The sequence below is a fragment of the Eptatretus burgeri genome, chromosome 2 (assembly GCF_056783735.1).
Source record: "Eptatretus burgeri isolate ZD-2024b chromosome 2, Ebu_testis_v1, whole genome shotgun sequence".
In the NCBI taxonomy this organism is placed as follows: Eukaryota; Metazoa; Chordata; class Myxini; order Myxiniformes; family Myxinidae; genus Eptatretus; species Eptatretus burgeri.
Genome location: NC_140962.1, coordinates 140,004,326 through 140,031,659, shown reverse-complemented (window position 1 = coordinate 140,031,659; position 27,334 = coordinate 140,004,326). Strand labels below are relative to the sequence as shown.

At 45.8% G+C, this 27,334-nt stretch overlaps 1 protein-coding gene across 1 annotated transcript in view; it reads left to right on the top strand.

Annotated features, from left to right (window-relative positions):
• The first annotated feature begins 1,789 nt into the window (after positions 1–1,789).
• Positions 1,790–27,334, top strand: part of ECHS1 (enoyl-CoA hydratase, short chain 1) — a 39,194-nt gene continuing 13,649 nt past the window's right edge. The window contains exons 1-3 of the mRNA XM_085871562.1: positions 1,790–2,030; positions 15,623–15,820; positions 25,700–25,827. Of these exons, the coding sequence (XP_085727688.1) occupies positions 1,841–2,030; positions 15,623–15,820; positions 25,700–25,827 (516 nt within the window). The 5' untranslated portion in view covers positions 1,790–1,840. The remainder of the gene's footprint in view (positions 2,031–15,622; positions 15,821–25,699; positions 25,828–27,334) is intronic.

The following is a 27,334-nucleotide window of genomic DNA, read 5'->3' as shown; positions in this document are numbered from 1 at the left end:
TTGAATATGTTTAAGGGTATGGGGAAAAAGTGTGAAAAACCACAGGTGGGACGGACGACAGATGGAGAGGAAACTGAGAGTCCCCTCCGGTGAAACTGGAAGGGAGTAATAACAGGACTGGAGTCAGACTGAAATCAGTACAGGAGCAAGCAGAGGCTAATTGTGGGGAAGGTGTTGGAGATTTTAATTAAGGACCAGATGAGGAACCATTTAAATAAATACAAACTAATTAAAGGTAGTTCCTGTCTGACAAATCTTTTGGAGTTCTATGAAGCAGTGTCTGATTGGGTGGATTAGGGAAAGGGAGTGGATATGGTGTCTCTAGACATGAAGAAGGTATTTGAAAAGGTACCACATCAGAGGTTCTTCGCCAAAGTGAGATCTTGTGGATTGAGTGGTCAGGTCGCAAATTGGATTGTAAACTGGCTTCGTAATGGGAGGCAAAGAGTGGCTGTGAGTGGGAGGATGTCTTGCTGGAAAGTTGTGCGGTACCTCAAGGATCAGTATTCGGACCATTACTCTTCATTATTCACATCAACGATTTGGATAATGTGGTGAAGAGTAAGCTTTCCAAATTTGCAGATTACACAAAGGTAACAAGGATAGCATAGGGGGTGGTGATCAGATTCAGGAAAGTATTGATACTTGTATCGATTGGGCAAAAGATTGGCAGATGCAATTTATCCTGAGCAAGTGTAAGGTGTTGGGAATGGTAAAGAACAATAAAAATAGAGATTACAGGATGCAAGGGGTAATTTTGGAGCATGTCACACAGAATAAGGGTCTGGGAGTGCTAATCGATATGGGAGGGAAGCAGACAGCACAATACCAGGCAGCTTTCGGTAAAGAAAATAGGGTTTTTGGTTGTATTCGGAGGGGGATCATTTATAAATCAAGAGGTGTTGTTAACATTGTACAGGGATTTCATGAGGCCACATCTAGAATATTGTGGACAGTTTTGGTCACCACAATTCAGGAATGACATCGATGCCATAGAGAGGGTTCAGCACAGGGCTACAACAGCATGAGTCATAAGTCCCAGGACATGGTTTTAGCTGCTTATACAAGATTTATTTATTATGTGGTTGATTTGTTAATGTGGTGTATGGTGGATGTTGTATACTTCTCACTCAAGAACCGCCTTCGTCCATTCCCCCCCCCTGAAAAAGATAATAAATAAATAAACACCCCCCCCCCAAAAAAAAAATCAACAAACAAATAAATAATTAACATCCCCAAAAACATTTATTTTTCATTGAAATAATTAAAATAAATATACTTCCCCTTGTTATTTTGACACCCTTGGGATATCCCTGGGTGTGCCCAATTGGCTCATCCCCCCCCCACTCCCCTCATCCCGCCCCACTCCCCTCATTACCCCCCACTTCCCTCATTCCCCCCACCCCCACTCCCCTCATCCCCCCACTCCCCTCACCTCCCCACTCCCCTCATCCCCCCCACTCCCCTCACTTCCCCACTCCCCTCACCCCCCCCACTCTCCTCATCCTTTTTCTTGTGATTGCATTCACACAATATTTAATTAAATACGATGTCTAAAAATCGCATTATTTTCGTTTATATCTTAAAATTACTTCAAGTTAAAGTTCACGATTTACATCGATACGTGAACCATTAAAAATATATATTTTGGTGGTGTATTAGCAAGGCCATTGTTCAGTTGGTTGCGTCGTTCACAGTGCTTGAAATTGTGACAGAAATACAGTTGATTATTATTAATGATATATATATATATATATTTGAACTAGTTAAACCTAGTTTGACGGATTCGAATTCTTTTCAATTCACGTGTGAAAAGTCACGAGGTCGGCTCGATATTTTTATGAAGGACGGAAGGGTCGTAAAACAACAACAACAACAACGACAACGACGGCAGACGAGGAATTTCATTCGATCGTCCTCCTTCGCCTCTTGTATCATGGCGTTCGTTCTGCGTGGCGTGTGTAAGCAGCTAGTTGGGCCTCAGTGGCGGAAGACATTCTACCCACTGGTCCGGAGTTGTAGCGGTGCAGGTGAGGTCCTCTCCGCTCCACATGGACGTCCAACTGTGTGTTCAATATCCTCGGAGAGAGTGCAGTGGATATATTCGTCAGTATCCCACCTGCGATGTAGTGTGGTGTACAGTATCCCACCTGTGAAGTAAAGTGTGGTGTACAGTATCCCACCTGTAAAGTAAAGTGTGGTGTTCAGTATCCCACCTGTAAAGTAAAGTGTGGTGTACAGTATCCCACCTGTGAAGTAAAGTGTGGTGTACAGTATCCCACCTGTGAAGTAAAGTGTGGTGTACAGTATCCCACCTGTGAAGTAAAGTGTGGTGTACAGTATCCCACCTGTGAAGTAAAGTGTGGTGTACAGTATCCCACCTGTGAAGTAAAGTGTGGTGTACAGTATCCCACCTGTAAAGTAAAGTGTGGTGTACAGTATCCCACCTGTAAAGTAAAGTGTGGTGTACAGTATCCCACCTGTAAAGTAAAGTGTGGTGTACAGTATCCCACCTGTAAAGTAAAGTGTGGTGTACAGTATCCCACCTGTAAAGTAAAGTGTGGTGTACAGTATCCCACCTGTAAAGTAAAGTGTGGTGTACAGTATCCCACCTGTAAAGTAAAGTGTGGTGTACAGTATCCCACCTGTAAAGTAAAGTGTGGTGTACAGTATCCCACCTGTAAAGTAAAGTGTGGTGTACAGTATCCCACCTGTAAAGTAAAGTGTGGTGTACAGTATCCCACCTGTAAAGTAAAGTGTGGTGTACAGTATCCCACCTGTAAAGTAAAGTGTGGTGTACAGTATCCCACCTGTAAAGTAAAGTGTGGTGTACAGTATCCCACCTGTAAAGTAAAGTGTGGTGTACAGTATCCCACCTGTAAAGTAAAGTGTGGTGTACAGTATCCCACCTGTAAAGTAAAGTGTGGTGTACAGTATCCCACCTGTAAAGTGTGGTGTACAGTATCCCACCTGTAAAGTGTGGTGTACAGTATCCCACCTGTAAAGTGTGGTGTACAGTATCCCACCTGTAAAGTGTGGTGTACAGTATCCCACCTGTAAAGTGTGGTGTACAGTATCCCACCTGTAAAGTGTGGTGTACAGTATCCCACCTGTGAAGTAAAGTGTGGTGTACAGTATCCCACCGGCGAAGTGAACGCCACACATTGAACTGCTTATGGAATTGGGAACCCGACTTTGTCCTCAACAAACCCTCTGATGAATGTTTGTTAACCTCCGCCATCTTCGAAGATGGATGGAGGTTACTGTTTTCACCCCTTTCTGTTTGTTTGTTTGTTTGTTTGTTTGTTTGTGAACAGTATTACGGAAAAACTCCTCGACGGATTTCGACGAAAATTGGTGGGGAGGTTAGGTATGGTCCAAGGATCATGCCATTAAATTTTGGACTTGACCCCCCCCCCCCAAAAAAAATTGTTTAGAAAAAAATTATTTTTTTTGCATTTCTACATGTTTTAAGTGATTTCCAACCCCCCCCCCCCAAAAAAATTGTTGGAGTTTTTTTTTTTTTTTGCATTTCTACATGTTTTAAGTGATTTCCAACCCTCTTCTTCTTCTTCTTTCGGCTGCTCCCTTTTAGGGGTCGCCACAGCGGATCATCCGTGTGATCCGCATAGTGATTTGGCACATGTTTTATGCCGGATGCCCTTCCTGACCCAACCCTGGTCACCTCCCACAACACAGGGATATGGTACACCTATTTTAACCGGGGTATACACCGGCCCAGTACATTGGTACTCATTTCGCCGACCTCAGAAGGATGACAGGCTGAGTCAACCCCCTGGTGTATTAATTCAGTGGCCCAACGGGGCTTGAACTCAGGACCTTTTGGATCCCAAGCCGCTGCCCTAACCACTGCGCCAACACCAGGCTATCATAGTGATTTCCAACCCCCCCCTCCCAAAAAATTGTTACCCCCCCCAAAAAAGAGAATTTTTTTTTTGCATTTCTACATGTTTTAAGTGATTTCCAACCCCCCCCCCCCCCAAAAAAAAAAAGGAGAATTTTTTTTTTTGCATTTCTACATATTTTAAGTGATTTTCAACCCCCCCAAAAAAAAATTGTTTGAGAAAATTTTTTTTTTTTTGCATTTTTACATGTGATTTCCAACCAGCCCCCCCCCCAAAAAGGGAAAACATTTTTTTTTTGCATTTCTACATGTTTTAAGTGATTTCCAAACCCCCCCCCAAAAAAAAAAATGGAGAAAAGAACTATAACTCTCAGCACTGTTGACGTCATATTTAATGAATAAGATATAAGGTTCACTTGAGTGACCCCGCAGTATTGGCGGCGGAGGTTTTGCACTCTCCCGAGTGCTCCCCCTCTAGTTTTTAAATGGATCGAATTAGATTCACATGAATTTCTCATCAGATCTCATGAGAAATGCGTAGATTTTTATTTTGTAAGGAATTTACAGCTTTGTTGTAAACGTTTCCTGTGCCGAGTTGACAGTTTGTTTTCAGTCCAATCTTTCTCTGATTGAAAAGGGTGGGTGTGTGGTGGGAACAACAAACAAGCCATTTGATAGTTTTTGCCTCGAGTTCCAAGTGGACTTATTTTAGCCTTGCACAAGGACAGGAAAACGTTTTCAACACGGGACTTTCAAAATGACGTATGAACACAAGCATGCCTTTCGGGTATGTGCTGTGTGTTTTCAATGACTCAAACTCGAATCAGGCCACTTTTAGCCTGCTGTCATCATGGTGAAGTCAAAATGAAATAATGTTTTTAACCATTTTCAGCAGATAAACTAAAGGGTGAAAATTTCAAACTTTTTCACCAAAATTGTGGTGCTGGATGCACAAGGAATTAATTCTCCGTCTCAGATCCATGGTCACAGTTCAAGTCTCACATCTGTAGAGCAGGATTGGAAGTACCAAGGACTTCAAGACTCAGACTTTCGTCCTCCTGTATTGGTACCGGTAGCGCCACACCCCATGATCCAGTGAATCCATGACTCGCATCCATTGACCTCTGGCTCACAGCCAGCGGAGATATGAACATCACTGCCAAGGTAAGTGAATCTCTCCCTGATCTCAACATCCTCACCACAGACAGGTACAGACAAGATAGCAGCACCCATGATGTCATTGAAAGCCTGGATCTTAGTTTTGACCCAGGAAACCCATAATCCCAGCAGCACCGACTCCTCATTCAGCACCTCGAGGGCCCCCAAAAGGATATCTAGAGTCTCCGCAAAGATGACTGCATCATCTGCGAAATCAATGTCAGAGATTCTGACATTCCCAAACGATGTACCACAGCTTTATCTCTCCACCATCCTCCCCAGAATCCAGTCCATTTAAGTGCTGAAAAGTGTGGGGGCCAATACACACCCATGACGAACTTCAGTAACAACTGGAAATATGTCAGAGATGGTACCACCACATCTCACAGCACTCTCAGTACCAGAGTATAGTTCAGACATCAGATTGATGATCAGTTTTGGTGGCACCCCACAAAGACCAAGACTCTCCAGAGGCATGACGATTCACTGAATCGAATGCTTTGCAGAGGTCAACATAGGCTGCAAGCAGCCCCTGCCGAAACGCGTGCCTGCATTCGGTGAGGACCCAAAAGGCAAGCATATGGTCGATTGTTGACCTATTTGGTGGAAAGCCTGATTGCTCTGGGGGCTGGTGCTCAAGCAGATGGTGGCAAGCCCTTTCAAGAATTATCCGAGCAAAGACCTTGCCCGGCACTGAGAGCAGCATCACCCCCTTGGTGAGTCCTGTCCTTGTTGCAGTCAGTATGTACAGTATCCAGGTGAGTTGTTGCAATCCTGGCGATCACCATTCCTTTTCCAGAGAGGGACAACAAGGCCCCTCCTCTAGTCAGTTGGGATGATGCCTGTGTTCCACGAAGAACACGATGATGTGTTCCACGATGCCTGTGTTCCACTGCATGCAGCGACACGAGTACAGCATTTCCACCAGCCTTGAAGTTCAGCATCGATGTCACAGATCCCAGGAGCTTTACCCATTTCAACCAGTTCATCACAGCCGATGTTTCCACAAACGAAGGTGGATCACAGTTGATTGGAGCAATAGGGATAGGAACACCCCTGACATACATCCAACTCAATAGCCAGTGGGTCAGCCGAGTACAGCCGCTCAAAGTAACTGGCCAAGTATGCCTTCACTTCGGACTCCTCTGTCAAGAGCCAACCACCCGCCGCTTTAACTGCAGCACACTGAGGGACAGGCTTGGAGGAACAAAATGCACATAATCCTCTGTAAGCAGGATGAGAATCACTTGACCACAGGTGATGCTTTACCCCCTCTCAGATTCCTCGCACATAGGCCTCCTTGTCCACCCTCAGCGCACGTTCAGTTTTACGCCTCAACTGCCTGAACAGCTCAATTGAGCTGCCATTGTGCCTGGCCCTCCGTCTCTGGTCAATGGTATCCAACGTCCCTTGAGACAAAATTCTTCTTCGCCCTATGGTGAGTTCCAAGTCATTCACTGGCAACATCAAGGATGGTGGTCTTGAAGGCATTCCACAACTCTTCAGGATTCCCCAAAACACAAGCACCCAGACCTTTGGGCAAACCACATTTCAAAGTTGGCCTCCAAAGCCAGCCGCTGACTGGCATCTTCTGTCGTACAAAGTCCTTCTTTGGCACACCTGAACTCTTGTCCACCTTCGTCCACAGCGTCATGGAGTACTGCTCTCCCATCTGGGCTGGCTCCCCTGGCTGGCCTCACATTTTGCTCAGCTTGATGCCTTTTAGAACACCTTGGAAAACAAGGTTTTTATCCCCCACCGTGTGGCGGAAGGGGGATGTTGTTGTAATTATTGGAATCTCCTGTGATGAAGATGAGTCTGTGGTTCTACCACTTTGCCAGCCAGCGGAGATATGAATATCACTGCCAAGGTAAGTGAATCTCAACATCCTCACCACAGACAAGATAGCAGCACCCATGATGTCATTGAAAGTCGGTGGTCTCTGTCTTCTACCACCACCTTTCTGGTCTTGCACCCTCTTTCCGTGCATTGTTTCCCCACCTCCAGGTTTCTGCAGGGTTCACATGATCCACCATCAACCCCCTTCTGGTGAAACAACCTAAATCCAGAACCACTGTTCACCTCCACTCATTTGCTCCTCCCCCCCCCACCTGTTGAACCAATTTCCACATTCTCTTAAATCTCATTCTTCCCTCCAGATCTTCAAGATAGCTATTCACCACCATCTCAGATCATCCCAATCCAAAATCGTGATCTTTTCTGCCCTTCTTAACCCCACCCCAATCCCTCCTCCTTCAAAATTTCCAGTTTTCCCTCCTGAGAGAGTTTCCATCTTGTCCACCCCATGCATCCTCCCCACACCCATTGTTCGTACAAGTCTTCCTCTATCTTGGCCCTCAACTCTGCTGTATGTGTCCCCCCCCCCCACTGCTTCTTTTGTGTGCGTCTCTACTGTTCCTTTTGCATCCTGTTAGTCTGTTGCATCCTGATCCATTCAGTGTACTGGCTCTTCCACGATCCTCGACTTTGTATACAAAAAATAAAAAAATCTGTGGATCAGAGATTTCGAGTTCCTACCATTTCCAGTCAGGAAAGTTTGCCTGGTACATCTAGCTCTTGTAAATATAGCTGTCACAAGCTTTGTGTATCTTCACATCATGAAGATGTCCTTTGAAGAGTTGGTAGCCATTACTTTGTTGGTAATGATTCACAGCATCCTCTTACCAATTGCAGATGTCCATTAAATATATCGCCAAGGCTGTCATGTTCACAGGAGTCACTCCCACGAGGTTCAAAGTCCACTCACTGGCAGTGAAGCCAGCAATCATCAAGTGTTTGGGTAGCACACGCCCATCCACAATTCTTTGGCCTTTGCACCAGTTGGTCCACATCATGAGGATCTGCATTGCAGGTAGCTTTAAGAATTTAGCCCTGCCGGTGAGCTGAGCAAGTTCTCCAAATCTTTTGTTGTGCAGAGGCACACCTTTCTTTTAGGTATTTTTCTCGAAGTATTTTCGACTTCTTTTAGAAGCTTTGTGAGCAATTTTAGCTCACAATGCTTATCTTGCACACATGGAATATTTTTGCGTGACCCAACGGCCATTGTTGCTTGGGGTTTCTGTGCATGCGCGCAAAGCATTCTGGGGTGAATTTTGTCATTTTGAAAGTCCTGTATTGGTGGAGTGTTTCAAAAGCTACCAGCAATACTGATACCTCTTACAACTGCATTAGTTTTGACTCGAGGTTGTTTGGAGAAATTGTAGCTGTAAGAATGCGGAATATGGTGGAGCATCCCGCAAGTTGGTGAACAGCTGAGAGAGACTGTTTTGTGAAAGTCGAGCATTTTATCCCAAGATAACTCAAAAATTTTCATACTGATCGGATGTGGCGTTCTACATATGCAATTATGACGTCATAACGAAGGCACCTGTGACGTCATCAAAAATGACATTCCCCATGAGGTGTACTTGCTATGTGCCAAGTTTCAATTTTTTCCTTGGTGCAGTTTCAGAGATAGAGGTCCAAAGTTTATTTTATTTTTTATTTTTTCCCAACATGGCTACCACATCACGTGACCTATGACGTCATTGTCATGAAAACATTCTTCATGAGCAGTGACACCAATGGCAAAAATTTTGTCTCAATCTGACAAGCGGTTGCGGACAAACAAACCCAAATGCAATACCCTCTCCTTCGGCCAGGGTAATTCATGGAGACTTGAAAATGTCTCGTGTAATATAAAGCCGCGTTCTTGAGAATACAAATTTGAATGCAATCTCACTGACACAGAAATGTGCAATATCATTGTTGACATGAATCCTTACAGTAGATACCCCCATAATGCACTGTGTGTTTGTATGTGACCACTCCAGAAATGATCTTTGCTGTGGAATGCATGTTTGTCTGATCACGGAATAAAGTTTCAAAACTCGCAAAAAATAGGTTTACATTTCTGTTGGAAACAATGAAATCATTGTCATGAACATCTTGGCATGTCAAACATTTCTGCCAATTGGGTGGCTTCAAACATCAGCACATTGGATTCCCACCAGGTCGTGGAGTCAAATTTTGAGTTACTGGTGTTCTTAAAACGCTGATCCAATGGAGTTTCCATCACTTCTAGAGACTGATGATGAACCATGGGTTCAATATTGAGACCCCTGAAAAAAAGACTGAATCGATGCAGTGGTTCAAGTACCACGCATCTCTACTGCCAGAAACATTCCCCACCCAGTCTTCAGCCAGTAAGATTATGACTTGCATCTTCTAGGATTCAAAAGATTTCTGCTGATCAATTACATGCCGCACAAAACTATGATCACTGGTTAATATTATGCTGACTTTCTGGCCTAGTTGCTGAGCTAATCTATCTGTGGAAAAACCTGCCAGTGCATGATGATATGTGGTGTTCTGCTGATGCACAACAATGGGTAAGGCCAGGTTTACACAGGTTGTCATTCACCAGTGTGGGTTCATACAGTTGAATCTGCCACCCAACAGCCCAGATTTGGCCCTGGAGTGACTTTTTAGCTTATCTGGAATCATGCACAGTCCGGCGGTCCGTTTCCTATTTCGACTTCTAAGGCTAAACTGCTGAGCTGATCCGGCTGATATCTGGCACCAACGTTCCGCTCTTGACTGGTAATGGGGATTGCAAAGCTCGGTCTGGTCACATGGCTTTAAGTAGGTCAAAATGGCGGACTTGGTAAATTCCTTTTAAAACCCTATTCTCCAGATACACCAGTCAGAATGCGACAAAATTTAAGTTACAACATTACGCCAGGGTAGGAATGTTAAATTGCGGAGGTCATATGACTGGAAGTGTGTCAAAATGGCGGTCATGTAAATTCCTTCCAAAATCTTCTTCTCCAGACCCACCATTCAGAATACTACGAAATTTGGGTTACAACATTAGGATAGGGTCCTGATGTTAAATTGTGGAGGTCATGCCGATCACATGACCAGAAGTGTGTTAAAATGGTCGACTTAGTAAAAAAAATTTGGAAAATCTGTAAATTCCTTCAAAAATCATCTTCAGACGCATCAGTCAGAATGCTACCAAATTTGAGTTACAACATTAGGACGCGGCCCAGATAAGCTGCAGGTCCAGTGGTCCTATTGTTTTTGGTCTGACATCTAAAGTCTGACCTCCAAGGTAAATTATTTCAAGACTATGATTTCTTGAAGTCTATCGCTGATGAGTGCATAGTAAAATTATTTATATTATCAGGGCAATGCTGGTTTGAAGAACAAATTGGGCAAGTGCATTCAGGTGAAGGGTGTCAATTAAATCGTGTATATATATATATATATATATATATATATATATATATATATATATATATATATATATATATATATATATATATTGTGACAGAAATGGCCCTTATTGGACGACTAAATATGGGATTAGCTCAGATCCCCCATTAAATGCCTGTTTAGCTAGGTTGTGTGGTAAAAGGGATGTTATATGTGTGTCGGGAGGTTGTTGTTTTATTGTTTGTGCGGTGGTGTAGGACCGAGAGGTCCCTCTTATTCCTACCCCATCCTGGGATAGGCCCCTCCCAGTCGGCTGAGGGGGTGTGGCCTGGAGAGAGGGTGTGGCTAGAGGGAAGAAGTGAGGCGAAGGGGAGGTGTTTTGGTCGGTTTCGCCGAGAGAGGCATGCTCGTGGAACGACAGAGAAAACTAGGACCTCAGGTTCAGGGGAGTTTGGCAGTTTGGAAGGCTGCGGGCGGTTGAGAGGCTGTTCGTGTGTCGAAGGAGCGAACGAAGGCTTCGTGAAAAGAGAATAGTGTTTGAAGAACAGTCGCTCTCGAGAGGGTGCTTGTGAGCGAACGTGAGAGGCCGCCTGTACGTTGTCGGTCTTTTTGGGGCAGTGGGAGAGGCGGCCTGCATGGAGAAACAGAGGATGGAGTTGGGAAGGCAGGAGAGAAGATGCCGGAGCCTCTGACAATCCCTGCTCACACCAATGGCTCGACACGTTTGCCAATCCGCTTGCCGGAGCCCGGCACCTCAATTTGGGCCTTGTCTGGTGAGCGGGCCAGGCCTGGATTTGTATGCTGGACCATGAGAGAGATCAGCTGGGGCCCATCGTCGACCTTACGTGGGGTCAGAGGGCGCGGAGGCCGCGTGCGGTGCGAAAGGGGCAAAGGGAGGACGAGCTCCATTTCACCACGCGGCACGTTCGAGCGGGAGCTCAAATCCGTGGACATCCGCCTGTTGCGAGTGACATTCGTGCTTTTGACACTGTCCTCTCGTCCATGGGACATCACCAAGCACTCTGTCTTGTCCTGCATGCATGCTATCTGTCTATCTGTCTTTGTCTGCACGTTGTTTAAGGCATATTTCGGTAGCAACCCCCTCGAAACCTGTACTCCATGGTTCCCAAGTTAAAAACGGGTTGAAGATTGTTAATAAAAGCATTATCGTGAATTTTGCTTGAGTTGTGATCCCCGTGTTCCCCAATAAATCTGGTTAATTCGTATGAAGTTGCCGCTATGGATTAATTTGTGTCGCGTCGAGGAACGATCCGTTCGATTGGCATATAAAACCAAAATGGTTACAGACTGGCAGAAAACGCTCGGCATCTGACACAACCAGTCTGTAACCAGGGGTTCTATTTCCCCAACTGGCAAGGTACAAGGATTACGTTGGTATCGCGATTGAAGGCGTGTGACCCGAGGCCTGTGCTGAGCCGGCCGGCGTTATAGATCCCGGAGACGGCCGGAGTGGGTTGAGAATCCCTCCGTCGCTGAATCCTTAAAAAAAAAAAAAAAATATATATATATATATATATATATATATATTGTTGCGGATTTCGCGCCCGCCGGCGTGCTGACGGCCACGTAACTCGAATCGCGGCACGTCGCCCACCGGACGGACAATCCAGTCGTGACCCTCTCGGACTAACGCCGGGAACCAGTCACGGGTGGACCTTTCGGTCTCACCGCGATCGAGCCAATCAGCCCCCACGTGGGATAGGGTTGCTCGCCAAATTCGACCTACCTAAGTACCCACGCGGAGGGTAGACCGGGCGATCGCACCTCGCCGCAGGTCGACTTCGGACACGGGCCACTTAAGCGACCCGTTCCGTACTATCAGAATAACCGAGCGGTGTTATCGTCGACCTCGACGGTTCGATTAATTATCGGGCGTATTCAGCCCACTACCAACCCTTTACGTGAAGCAAGATGAGGATTCAATGGGAGAAATGACGAAGCGAAGCGGGAAACAGTTCAACACAAAAGCACATTTATTCGCGGCACACGGGAAGCACACATATACAATTCCACCAAATGCACACAGAAAAGACACAATGCAATTTACACAACAAGCAAATGTAAAAGCGAAAACACAATGCAGAGCTAATACCGACTACCGAGCACACGGCAACACTTATACAATTCTACTTCACAGACGGCGCCGACAACACATACCCAAAACCAAGGAAAAGAAATACCTTCAAGGATGAGGCGGGCCTGAGGCCGAGACCGGGTCGCGCCTACCCGTCTGGTGATGAGACGCGGAGCGGCGATGGCGCCCCAACTCCGCGGACCTCGCGGAGTGTCTGGCAGGGGGTGGGAAAGGGGCCCCCTTGGTCGCACTATCTCAGCGCGGGGGGAAACAGGAGGGGGTTGCTGATGCTCGGGGTATAGAGGATCTTTATTATGTGCGACGAGCGTCTCCACCTCGGCCAGGTCGCGCTGTCGGCCTCCCTCGGGTGCAGCTTCCTGCACGACGCGAGCACCCCCTCGTCTGGTGTCGCCGCCTTTCCACAGCTCCGTCCCCTCCGTTCCGCACACGACGAGCAGCTCCACCGCCCGCGAAGTCTTGACCCTCTGCTTCCGACTCTCCTACTCTCCGCCTCTCCGCCTCGGGACTCTCCGACTTTGGACTCTTCTTTGGACTCTCCCCTTCTCGACTCTCTGACCGACTCTCCACACTGACGAACACGGTCCTTTTATCCCCCCGTAGCTTCGCCTTTGACCCCCTCCCTTTGACCTTTCACCTCGCTCCCCATTGGCCCGAGAAAAAGTGGGCGTGAAGGCTTTTTGATCCACAAATTTGCATATATCGATCGTCCTGGAGGCGGGGCCAAATCGTCCCTCGCTCACCGATTGGACGGCAAAAAGTGGGCGTGTGTCGTTTTTGATCCGTTTTTGAAGCACAAAATCCGTGATTTTGTACACGCTGTTCGACGCGCGCCCTGCACGAGTCCAACACCGGTACCCACAGCGGGGCAAGAACGGTGGCGATGCTACGGTTGCGAGGTGTGACGTGAAGGTCGTGGCGGTTGTGGTGAACCGGCGTTGTGGTTGGTGGTTGATGTTGTGGTTGTGGTGGTAATCATGGCGGTTGGTCCAAAATAAAGATAGTAAAAGAAAAACGGCTATCCTGAAGAGTCGCAGCACGCATAAATGACATGTATTCCCACTAGACAACGGGTTTGGGCCTAACTACACATGCACTTACCGAGATACCTCACCTAAGGGACCTGAATGGTGGTTTGCGAATTTGGTAACCACAACAATATATATATATATATATATATATATATATATATATATATATATATATATATATATATATATATATATATATATATATATATATATCTTCTTCTTCTTCTTTCGGCTGCTCCCGTGAGGGGTCGCCACAGCGGATCATCCGTTTGATCCGCATAGTGATTTGGCACATGTTTTACGCCGGATGCCCTTCCTGACGCAACCTTGGTCGTCTCTTACAACACAGGGATAAGGTACACCTATTTTAACTGGGGTATACACCGGCCCAGTATACTGGTACTCATTTCACCGACCTCGGAAGGATGACAGGCTGAGTCAACCCCCTGGTGTATTAATTCAGTGGCCCAACGGGGTTTGAACTCAGGACCTCTTGGATCCCAAGCCGCTGCCCTAACCACTGCGCCAACACCAGGCTAATCTTTATATATAAATATATATATATATATATATATATATATATATATATATATATATATATATATATATATATATATATATATATATATATATACATATATATATATATATATATATATACATACATATATATATATATATATATATATATATATATATATATATATGTATATATATATACATACATGCATACACACATATAGTGAACCATGGTGTTTGTCTGTCTCCTATTTATGGCGGCCACTTCTGGCGTGCTGCATTTGAAAAGCTGCTGATTGGTTATTTTGCATTTTCATTTCACTTTTCTTGATGCAATATCGTCGGTCACTTTATCGTCCTTTCCAGTGATATTTAAAATCAACATGAACATCTGGATTAAAGTAAATGTAATGCAGAATTTTCATGGAGTAACACACAATTTAAAATAGCTATATTTTGCCCTTTTTATTATTAATATTATTTATTATTATTGACAAATCCAACCTGCGCCACCCGATGTTGGACCACCATTTTGCACTGCGCAGTAGCTCAGAGCTTTTGCTCCGAGAGTACAACACGATTAACCTTTTAAAAGTCATGAAATAATTTAAACTAGCCGAAACCCCGTCACAGACGGATTCCGTTCCATGAGCCCAATATGACAACCAGTGGTGGTTCTTGAAAGAGTCAGATCCCAGTCGATGTACTCCATGGCCTTACCTAATGAGGCCTAAAAAACGTCCTTGTACACGACATTTTTGGTGTACACTACTCCTTGTGAAGAAGTCCCCTGACTTGTGTGCCACTATGTGCGATGCACTCTTACAGGTACGAAGATTCTTTCAGTCCAGGTCACAGTACCGAGAAAAACGTGACGCGACCGTGAGGAGGAGCACAAAATTGGTCCTTCAGTATTAATATATAGATTGCTCGATTAACTGAAGCTTTTCCTGTCACCGGGAACGCGTATGCTTGCTTGCTTTTCCAGTTACGGTTGATGGGTACGTTTGCGAGTTGATGAATAAAGTGATTGTTATCTCGCTCCTATATACTCGAGTTACAAAACTTTTGAAGCGTCCCTTCTGTATATTACATTGATCTGAGGCTCATTGAAGAGTTTGTGCAGGACAAAGACCGGTAGAGGTGCACTTTATTGTGAATGACAAGGACATAACTAGACAATGGACATCTACACATAGTGTACGGTATTTGAACCTGTGTTTCAAGCATCGTGAGCCATCGCTTCCAATGTCAACGTGAAACATGCCACAAGCTTTTATTTTGATATTCAACCGGCAGATCCATTTTTTTGATAAATCGTGTCCTTTGTAAAACCGGCATGTCCTTTTTGCTGGTAGTGTCAACAAATGACGACTCCTTTACCCAATATGTCTGGTTAATAATCCAACTGGGATGGCAAAAAGCACTGCGATCAAATGGTTCTTGTGATCTTATCCTATACTCGGTTTAATGCCCTATGTAGTCCGTGTTGCCCTGCAGTTTGATCTGGCAGGATCTCTGAATTGGAGAGAAAATTGTTATTTCGGAGGGACCTTTTAATTGTACATCCTTACGATAATTGAAGATCTCTGGTACTGGTACAAGTGTTTTGATTTGTATCCAGGATTTGTGGCAAAATTTATTCAGAGATGCTGGAAAATGTTTTGAATTGAAAATGAATTACTTTTGATCTTTCTTTGTTTGTTTCCATCAAAGGAGGACAGTTTCAATACATTATTATGGACAAAAAAGGTGACGGTGGATGTGTGGGATTGATAAAGCTGAACCGACCGAAGGCATTGAATGCACTTTGCGAAAACCTGATAGAGGAACTTTGTCAAGCCCTGGATACGCTCGAGGGCGACGACGACGTCGGAGCAGTTGTCATCACTGGGAGCGAAAGGGCCTTTGCTGGTAAGACTTCAGCGCTTGTATTTCAAGGTCATTGATGTAAATGACAAGTTATTGGCAGAGGTAACACGCAAGTTTGTTCTGATTGGTTTAAAAGCCTCCTTGGTAGAAAAGATGGATGTTTCATTGGGACACGTGGCGGTCAGGTTAAAAGAAAAATTTAAACAAGCTTTCTATTTTTATTATTCTCCAATTCTTGCAATGAAGACTGAAAACTTTCACCAAAATACACAAGTTCTTCAGGATCATCTACGACTTATGCATGCATTTATGGTGGCATGTTTGACCTCCCCACCACCCTCGTATGTACCGGTCTGTGAAACCCCTTTCCCCATCCCTTATACCTCCTGCAGGCAAACTATAAAACAGGCCACACTTCTCCAAAATACTGGAACATGTGGGTTCCACAACTAATGGCTAATGATAATGGTTGCAAGAATGAGATGAGTTGTGTCAGCCTTTTGAAACCGGGCTCAAACGGATGGACAAATGCATGCAGGCCTGGGATGTTCTTTGTGACAAACAGCTCGTTTACAGCAGGGGTGGAAAGAAAGACTTTCACAGACATGTTAAAGATACTGAACACAGGTAACACAATGGAAAATAGATCCTTTGTCTTCCATGAGCCTCGCTTCTATTTCAAAATAAAATGGACACGGGAGGAACCATTTTGACCCATCTTGCCTGCATCATGTCCACAACCCTTTTAAAACTTTATCAGTTTATTTATCTTCTCTGATACTTGCACAATATTTACTATTAACCTAATCTAACTTAACATCAACATCTCTTGAACATACACAAGCAGGCTTTGCTACCTGATCCATTGATGGACTCTGTACTAGACCCAGAGGAGTGGGCTGCCACCCCTGGCTCCTGCATATATATATATATATATATATATATATATATATATATATATATATATATATATATATATATATATATATATATATATAATATATATTGTTACAGTTGTGGAAATTCGCATTACACTATAAAGGGTCCTCAGGTGAGATATATCGGTAAGTTCATGTGTAGTTAGCCCAAACCCGTTGTATAGAGGGATTATGTGTGATTCATCCGGGCTGCGACGCTTTGAGTTAGCCATTTTTCTTTCTCTATTGTTATTTTGGACCATTAAGCCACCAACAACTCAAACACCACCACCCTTGCCTCTTTACCTTCACAACTCCATCCCGCAAACATCGCTTCACCGCCATTCCCAAACAACGCCTGCCAACCACCAAACCACCACAGCAAACCCCCCACCACCTTCACCTATCTCCTACAACCATTGACCATACCACCAGTCAACACCAAACATCGTGCTGTCCAGGGCCCGTTCGGTAATTGATGCCGAACGCGTCGAGCCGCGGGTACGAATGCGTTCCTCTCGGGGAGAAATTCGGATCAGGAAGGGCTCACGCCCCTTGTTCTGCGTCCAATGGGTGAGCGTCGGACGGTATGGCCCCACCTCCAAGCGCGATGAACGTGGATTCTTTACGAGAGAGAATTCGGATCAAAAGCGGCTCACGCCCCTTTTTGCCACGCCAATGGCTGAACAGAGGGTGGCGTGGCCCCGCCTCCAATCGCGTTTTGATCCTAATATTTGTATATAGGCTCCTCCTCCGGCCTATAAAGACGCGAGCACAAGGCGACTTGCGCAGTTCAGTTCAGTGCGGGTCGAGTGCAGTTCAGTTTCAGTTGAGTTCGGTTCGAGTGAAGGCGCAGTTCGGGCTGGTCGAGTGAAGACTGAGGTCTTCATCGAGTTTGTCGTGTGGGGGTCGCTCGTCTCGTCGCGGGATTCGAGGCAGTCAGCCATTCCCCTCGCTCGAACCCTGAGCATCGACAATTCTCCTCTCCCCCATCCGCGCTGAGATAGTGCCGGTGGCCCCGTTCCTTCCCCACCCTAACCGTGGTGCCGACCCAACCGTGCTGGCGCGGATCACCGACCGAGGTTGGAGAGGGCTCACCGACCACGCCAGGGGCACGGAGTCGGGGCGCAGCTACACGGACATTGCAGCTTGCCCGCCATCGCGTCACGAGGACGCGGGTAAGACCTCGGTCTCGTGGACCTAGCCGCTACTCTAGGATCCACGTACATTTGGTCCACGGACCTGTCTGCCTCCTTGCCTGTGAGGGTGGCTTTCATTTCCTTTGCTTTTTGAATGAATGATATGGCGCCGAGTCCCGACAAGTATAATTGTTTAAGTGTTGTAAATCATTATAGTCGGTAGTAGTGCTTTTGCTGCATTTTGGCTTGACTGTTATACGTGCATTACTGTATGGCTGTGAATACGTGCTTGTCTGTGTGTGTAATAAAGTGCTTGCTTGTTGAACTGTTTTCCCGTTTCGCTTCGTCTTTTCCCTTGTTTGAAAGTTCCATCTTGCATCACGTAAGGGATTGATAGTGGGTTTAAAACACCCGGTAACCAATCTGAACCGTCGAGGTCGACGATAACTCTGCTCGCTTATCCCTGCAGCACGGAACGAGCCACTCAAGCGGTTCGTGTCCGAAGTCGACCTGCGGCGAGGTACGATCGCCCGGTCGACCACTCGCGCAGGTACTTAGGTAGGTCGAATTTGGCGAGCAATTGGCACGATCGTGATGACGTTAAACCCCCACCCGTGGCTAGCTCCATGGCGGTAGTTCCAAGAGGGTGACGACTGAATTGTCCGTTCCGGTGGGCGACGTGTCGCGATTTGAGTTACGTGGCCGATCGCACGCCGGTGGGCGCGAAATTCGTAACAATATATATCTGTATATATGTATATATATATATATATATATATATATATATATATATATATATATATATATATATATATATATATATATATATATATATATATAATTTGCCCAAAATCATAGACTGTACCACGTATGGTAATAAAATTTCAGCCAGCCGCACACATACAGTATATTAGTGTCTGTTATTCTGGCAAATTGTTATATTAAACAGTTTATTTATTATTTTATAAATATTCTGAAAGGATGAAGCCATGTTGGGGGATCTGAGGGCATGCTGCTACAAGTGTAATATATCAGTTCCATTTTTTTAGGGTTGCTTTTATGGGATTTGGAATTGGCGGAAACCACAATCTCTACATTTGCAGCGTATGAGGGTCGTTATGAAAACGAGGGACAGCAGGATGGGACGGGCTGAAAAAAGAAACACTAAATCATGGAATGGGATTGGATGAAAAGCAATCGGAATAATTTGGAGAATGATGTTATTTCTCCCACCTGCAGAGAATATCATGTGTATATACCTACGTGATAAGGAGTTTTATTTGATTTTTCTTTTATTTTTTTTAAACATCTGTGGAGCTGCTTCACACGCACATCTCGCACAAATGGAAATACAGACGAATACACGAGACACAACACACGACTGTTAGACGAGACAAACACAGTCACTGAGCTTGGGGGAAGCCGTCACTTTCCGGGGCACTCTGGATACCAGCGACGCCACAACAATGGTCCCTCCTTTCTCACCCCATTCAGCGGGGCATTTCCTTCGGAGGAATCTGGTGAAACTCCACATATTCGTTCCTCTTTTGCCCTGCCGATGGAATCAACTTCCATATTCTCTTTAATCTCATCTTTCTCTCCAGTGTCTTCAAGACAGTTGTTCACCACTTTCTCAGATCCCCAATCCAAAGCCATGATCTTTACTATGGTACCCCAGTCAACTTCCCAAGGCCACCTCCTTCCAAATTTTCAGTTTTCCCTTCCTGTGAGTTTGCTCCTGCATCCATCTAGTCTACCCCATGCATCCTCTCCCCCTCTCTTTCCTACCCATATCCATTATTTGTCCAAGTCTCTCTCTTTCGTCCTTCGAAGGTGGCGTCAAAGCTCAGAGTCCGTGATGGGTTTTCTTTCCCGGGATAACTTTAACGGCTGAAGGGTTCCTCGTAAAACTTGGTACAAGTATGTATTATGATACATGTATAAATTGATCAAATTATGTGGTCAAGAGTTCAAAGCTCAAAGGTCATTGCAGGTAAAAATGAGATGTTTGAGAACAGCTGAAGTCATTTAAATCAAAGTTGGTATAAGTATGCCTGGTGTTGGCATAATGGTTCGGGTGGTGGGCTTGGGATCCTAGGATCCTGAGTTCAAATCTCCCTCGGCTGTTGAATTAATACCAGGTGGGATTGACTCTGCCTGTCATCCTTCCGAGGTTGGCAAAATGAGTGCCAACTTGCTGGTATCCTTTGTCGGAGTGGAAACCCGTCCAGGATTGTACCCACGAGCCAAGTAGACTGCTTAGGCAGCACCAACGCTCTGCACAGAGTATGGTCGCAATGGATGGAACCTTACTGTTGGTGTCCTGTGTTGGTGGACAATGTTGTGGTCCCCCCTCTTTCTACTACTCCCATTGGACCAGGAGCCCAGGACTTTAATTTAAGTTTGAAGTGCCAAAACGTTTGACCTCATGGACTGATGGGACCATTCCCTGACATCACAAATATGCATTGCTCCCAGGTCTGGGGCGTGACTCCTCCCCCCCCCCCCCACAATCACCGAGTGACGCCATTACTGAAAAAAACCTATTTTCATCAATATGTCCAAAACTATGCATGGTAATATGACAAATATAGTGTATACACCAAAAGCCTGATGTTGGCTTGGTGGTTAGGGTGACTGGCTTGTGATCTTAGGGTCTTGAGTTTAAGCCCCTGCTGGCCGTTGAATTAACACCACGTGGGGTTGACTCAGCCTGTCATCCTTCTGAGGTCGGCAAAATGAGTACCAGCGTAGTGGTAATAGGGGCATTGTATCGGCAGCACAGCCACACCGTCACCCAATGATGCTATCTGTGGCCGTATGCTGCATACGAAGGAGGAGGTGGTGTATACACCCAAGTGGGGTGAGGAGCAGCAGGAGTAGAAGGGTACAATGGCAACAACTTTTGTGCTAGAAAATGTGGTTCACTCTGAAACTCAGCAACTTGTAGAGTCATTGTCCTTCAAAAGAAAAATAGCACTATTCTATAACAGTACCTGTTCTGAATCTTCTCTGCATTAAATCTCTTTTCCATCACTCTCATCACTGGCCTCACTCCAAGCATTGTCTGACTCATCTCTGGACGTAGCTCCTACGCTGTCCCCGGCATCTGCAGGTGGACCTGTGAGGGACTCTGGGACTGAACTTCCTGGGTACCATTCTGGTCCAAAGAAGTTTTGAGTCAACTTCCATCCATAGTCTGTGGAACTCACCCCACCAGTTGCGTCGGTCTTGTCAGCCTTTACCTTGCCACATACTGGGCCATTTTAATATGATTGCCAAGTGCCTTGGTGCACGGGGGAAGTGAGGTACAGTTTATCTTCTTTATTCGAGCAATGGGCTTCTTCTCATTAACACCACTCATGCGCATGAATGCCTTGTATCCAGCTTCATTTGTCAGACATTTTGAACCCATACAGCAAACAGCAAAGGAGGAAAATTCCTCAGAAGTCAGATCGCAATGCCATCACAACCTGACTCTAGCCGCTGGAAGGGCTTCACTTTGCCCTTTCTGAAGAAACACGACATTAAGTCACAACCAGTTAGGGCATGAGGGTTGATTAGTGCTTCAGTGATACCAGGCTGTTTCTTCACACACACTTTTGGAGATATCGACGAAAATATTGTTGGGGGTCGGTGGCGAGGAACGGCCGCCAGGTGGAGCAGTTGAGCCATCTCCCACCGAACACCAGGAATTGCAGGTCGTAACCTTCAGACAACTCCGAAGGTCACGGGTCACTTAAGGATCGTGATCGCCAATTCTCTGATGGCGTGGGGTAGGGTTAATAGCCAAATTTCAATATACCTAAGTACCCACGTCGTCAAATTACCCGGGAAGTCACACCCTCAATGGACTCTGTCGAACCGGGTCGCTCTAACGACCTCGGTCCGGTGTAACCGAGCGGAATTACCAAAGTCCGTCGGTCCAAACGACAACTTACAGCCCAATCAGCTTACTGGTTCTCAAGCACGAACCATGCTGGGTCACTAATAGAAAGCACAAACAACGAGCTGGTACATTTAACAATCGGGGTTTATTTATAATGGGGGCAGGGGAGCACAAAGAGCAGAGTTAAAACTGAATATGAGAAATGCAATTTATATACAAACAAACACTTAGCAATTTCTACTTAAGGACGGGGCCCACGGACACACACACACACACACCCAAAATAAATGGACCCCGTCGGGTCTTTATTGGACCCTCCAGCCGAGGAGGATAGGTCAGCTGGGGAGTCAAGGTCTGGCCGGGTACCTGTCCGCCTCGTGCGGTCACACCAGACTCCACCCCACCACGGTGGGACTCGAACCCACGACCCGGAATCCAACGAGCCCACGATCCTTGCTGCTCGACCACCACCACCACCACCAGGAGGAGCCCCTCAAAAGACCGCAGGCCACGACTGCTGTTGAAGACGACTATAATGATGCACACCAAGAGCAAATGGCCACGATGACTGCTCTACTCTCTTCTTGACGACCACTCTACTCTTCCCTTTCGCGAGGTCTGAGGGATTTCTTCCCCTGGCCACTCCCCTCCTGATTGGACGGTTGTGTCGTGCGATTCCCCAGCCGTCCTTCATTGGACAGGCCCACGGTAGGCGGGGCAACTCCCACCCTTCTGGGTGGAGTCCCGATCTGAGGTGATGAGCCTCCTGATTGGATGAAGGATGGAGTCGGAGCTGAGGCGATAAGCCTCTTGGTGGGAGGAGGGAACCTCACCCCAGTACGTGACACGTTGCATGTGGGCGATGGTGTGAAGAACGAAGGATTGATTGGAGATGTAAAAACCTGACTATAAAAGAAACCCGCAGCGCACCCATGAAATTAACCCATTATACAGAAGGACGGGACCCTGACTATAAACACATACTTATCAAAATAACTGAACTGTGGGGACTGCTGTCTGTTTGTGTGCAAATGGCTGCCAGATTCGTAACAATATGTTGTTTGGTAATGGCGTCATGATTTAGGAGATTTGGGGGTGGAGGGGGGGGGGAGAGTCATGCCCCAGACCTGGGAACAATGCATTTTTGTGATGTTAGGGGATGGTCCCAGTAGTCCATGAGGTCAAACGTTTCTGTGCTTTTCACACAATTAAAAGTTTTGGGCTCCCGCTCTCTCTTGTGATATGTTGCCCTGATCCGTTAAGTGTTCTAGCTTTTCCACGAGTCTTGACTTTGTGTATAAAAATAAAAAAACGTAATGAGTGCCTGCCATTGTCATGTCATGATTTCTCCCATACCCACTCGCTCTCTTCTACTCCCGCTGTCCCTCACCCCAACCTTCATGCAGCATTCCAACTGAGATAACAGAACTTTATTCACAAGGTAATTGAGGCAAGGGCATTTGTCTGTACCTTAACCATGTGCCAGCATTCCTGCCAATTGCTGACAGTAAGTAGGGCTAAATGTCAATCAAACTCAGTTCAGGGACTTGGCGACATACTGGTAAACACGAGCAATTCTTTTTTTCTTGAAGATATCTCAAAATCTTTAATGTCCACAACCTAAACAAAGATGATACAATAAGATTTGCCTCTATCAGGACTGCCTGCTTCGAGACAGAGTGCTGCTGGGTGGTGCTGTATCAAAAGGGGAATTTTAGTTAAAACTGTCCGTTTAGGTGATTAAACCCATTTAGTCAACCTTGTTGCAAGAACCTTTTGAACTGAGCGCTCTTGAGGTCCCATATTTTCAGAACACTATAAAAACCATGAGAACTTCTTTGTACAAGGGTCTAAGCTCATGGAGGAGGTAAACAACAAAGGGCAGCAGGGTCACAAACTACCAAAGGGTATGGAGGGGATGGACATGCATGAGGAGGAAAGAAACAATAACATAAAAACTAGTAAGAATTGCCCAGAGAGGAACATAGTGGGAGTGAATCAGCAAGTGGAGAAGAAATTATGGGTAGATGCATGAGGTAGTGATGGGTAGCTCATTTTAAAGACTGACATGAGGAGAACGAGACAACAGGCAAAGGGGAGACTATTCCACCATCGGTCGTAAAGGGTGGGGGGCAATATTGTTGTGGGCCAGGGTTCGGTGGCGATAAACGACCACCAGGGGGAGCAGTGGGGTCGTCTCCACCGAACACCCCGGAATTTAGGTTGTGACTCGGATAAGTCTGAAAGATCACGGGTCCCTTAGCGGACCGTGATCGCCAATATTTTGACTGCGTGGGGTAGGGTTAATTGCCTAATTTCACTATACCTAAGTACCCATGTCGTCTCACTACCAGGGAAAACCACACCTTCGACGGACCTCGGGCGGAACGGGCCGTTTACCGAGCCCGATCCGGGTGTAAACCGAGTGGGGATTACCAAGATCCGTCGGTCCAAATGAACAATTTACGGCACAAACGGCCTCCCTAATTCCCAATACGTACCGTGCTAAACCAATGGAAGAAAGTGACAGACAACGAGCTGGTACATTGAACAATTAGGGGTTTATTTATCATGGGGCAGGGTAGCACAAAGAGCAGAGTTAAAACCGAATATGAGAAATGCAATTTACAAGGAACACAGGCACTTAAGAGTTTCTACTTACAGACGGGGCCCATGGACACACACACACACCCAAAAGAAATGGACCCCATGGGTCTATATTCGGCCCCTCAGCCCAGAGGGAAGGCGAGCTGGGGGAACAGAGCTTGGCCGGGTACCTTCCCGCCTCGTGTGGTCACACCGGACTCCAACCCACCATGTTGGGACTCGAACCCACGTCCTGAAATCCACAGGCCCACGACCCTGGCTACTCAGCCACCAGGAGGAGCCACCGCAAAGAACCACAGACCACGACTGAGACCAAGCCACCACGACAGACCAAAAGCAATCGGCCACGATCACTCCCGTACTCTGGTCCTGACAACCACTCTACTCTTTCTCTTCTCCGGCCACTTGCCTCCTGATTGGACGAAGGGTTGTCGGGCGACCAGTGGCCTCCCCTCAATGGTCAGGGCCTCTGAGGTAATGAGCCTCCTGATTGGACGAAGGGCGCGCTCTTGCCCTCGTGGGCGGAGTCGGCTCTGAGGCGATGATGCGAAGAACAAAGGAGATTTGTTGGCGATGTTTAAAAAAAAACCTGACTATAAAAGAAACCCATAGCGCACACATGAAATTAACCCATTATGACAGAAGGACGAGGCCCTGACTACAAACGCATACTTATCAAAATAACTAAGTTTCGGGACTGCTGTGTGTTTGTGTGCAAATGGCTTCCAGATCTGTAACAATATTAATCCAGGTGAGAAAGCGGCCTTGATTTGGAGGGTGAGCAGGTGAGGGTTTCTCGAGGAACGCGTACGACTTGTGGAAGGTAGAGGTAGAAGAGGACCAGAAGTGCAAGGTCAGATGTGAAATTGTGTAAAATAGAGAGCCAGACAACCTGCGCTCGGTGGGAGAACGAGATGTGCACACTTTGTATTGAACATTGGAGTGATCATGGTGGAATAACTGTCTTGGAAGTGAAACAACAAAGCATTTGCTCTGACGAAGAAGTTGACGCCCAAAACGGCTCAGTGGTTAGCAGACCTCAATCGGTCGTCTTGATTTCACCGATTGTTCCACTTGTCCACCGACGCAGATCGACACGAGCCTGCACCGGCACGACTAGTTCTTCTTTCTACATTTGAGTTTTGCTGTTATCGGTTTGAGGTGCTCTGCAAAGGTTAACAAAAACCTCCATTTTCAAAATGTCTCCTGTCATATTGAGGAGTCTCTTCGACTCCCTGAGAACTCTTCAAATGGTTTGTGCTGAAAATTTATTTTTGAGTTTTGTAAAGTTTCTGAATAATTTGTTGATTTATTTATTAATTAATGCATCCATTCATGATATTTATTCATTTTCTGATTTTGTTCCTAGCTGGTGCTGATATAAAGGAGATGCAAGATCTTAACTTCCAAAAGTGTTACAGTGGAAGTTTTTTAAGCAGTTGGAACCGGTTGGCAGAAGTGAAAAAACCTGTCATTGCTGCTGTTAACGGATATGCAGTAAGTATTTGTCTCTACAATATTGATGAACAGGTATATTATCACTCCAATCTGATAGACTGCATTCTATGACCCTTGAACGATATTTTGAGGGACAGGGTGGTGGGGTGGAATCTGCATACAAATAATGAGGATTCTTACTTTAAAGTGCAACATCTGGATAACAGATACCATGGCAAGAAAGCCAAAAGGTTTCAACTGTTGTTTTCAATGTGCTCTTAGTTATTTTATGATGAAAATAATTTATGTTTAATGTTTGACTTGGAAGATTGCTTTCGTGAACTCTGTGGTCACCTGTTGGTGTGGTTTAAAAATGTAGTTATAACTCAATCTTGCTCTCAAATGCCCCAGTGGTTGTACAAAAATTTACAGTATCACACTTCAACAAAAATGGCTTTATTTCTGATATTGGTCTTTATCCAATGAGAAATTGGTTTAATTTTTAGAGCTGCAACTGAAATATTTGAAACACCGTCTGCATAATCGCCATAAATGATAGTCGTCGTCTTCATTCGGATGCAGTGCAAGGCTGCGGGGTAGCATCAGTGGCACAGCCATGCCCTCAGCATGGCTGTGCCGCTGATGCAACGCCCTTTCCTGGTTATGGCAGGAAATTGGAATTTGGTCATTGTGCCGGCGATAGTTCGCCTGCTCTTCTCGAAGGACACCATGGAATGTTTAACGTCCAGCAACGAATGCCGGCAGATAGGACGCCCGTAAACGTGCATTTGAGGGATGGCACACACCTTGATGAATCACTCTGCCTGTGAATCACCACGATGACAATTTATAGCTGGGTCAGGATTCAAACCCAGGCAAGACAGACAGCCTCGAGGTGAGTTCGCTTACCTCTAGGCCATCCTGTCAGCCCAATGATATCGTGAAGTTTTGTATAACTGCATATGTTGTTGGTGTGACATGATCATGCCATTCCCTCATTCATTAATGGTTGAAGTGAATGCCAGTCGTGTATTAACTGTTGATGAACAATTCATGATGTTATAAACTTCAATTTGGAGGATGTCATTACTCTAATCTGGCAATCTCTTTCCTTCCAATTTACTTTCTTGTTTATCTGAAAGGAATGTTATCATAACCTCTTTTATATATTACGAGCAAATACAACCTGTCGCCTTGCCGACGGGTCAATAGAGTGGGGGGTGGTGGGGGGGAGAAGAAGAAAGAGGGAGAGAGATATAGAGAGGGTGCAGGATGAGAGGGGGAAGGGGAGGCAGAGAGGATGAAGAAAGGAGTTAGTGGGGAGAGTGACACTTCATCAAATGTTGCTATTCACTATGGGAGGTGTGTGTGTGTGTGTGTGTGTGTGTGTGTGTGTGTGTGTGTGTGTGTGTGTGTGTGTGTGTGTGTGTGTGTGTATGACAGAGAAAAGGGTGGGGGAGAGGGGGAAAAAAAAGAAAAAAGAAGATAGGTGAGGGGTGGAGGTGGGGCTAGCAAAGAGAATGATATGTGACGCTTAATGACCGAACATGGAAAAAAAGAGTGTCAG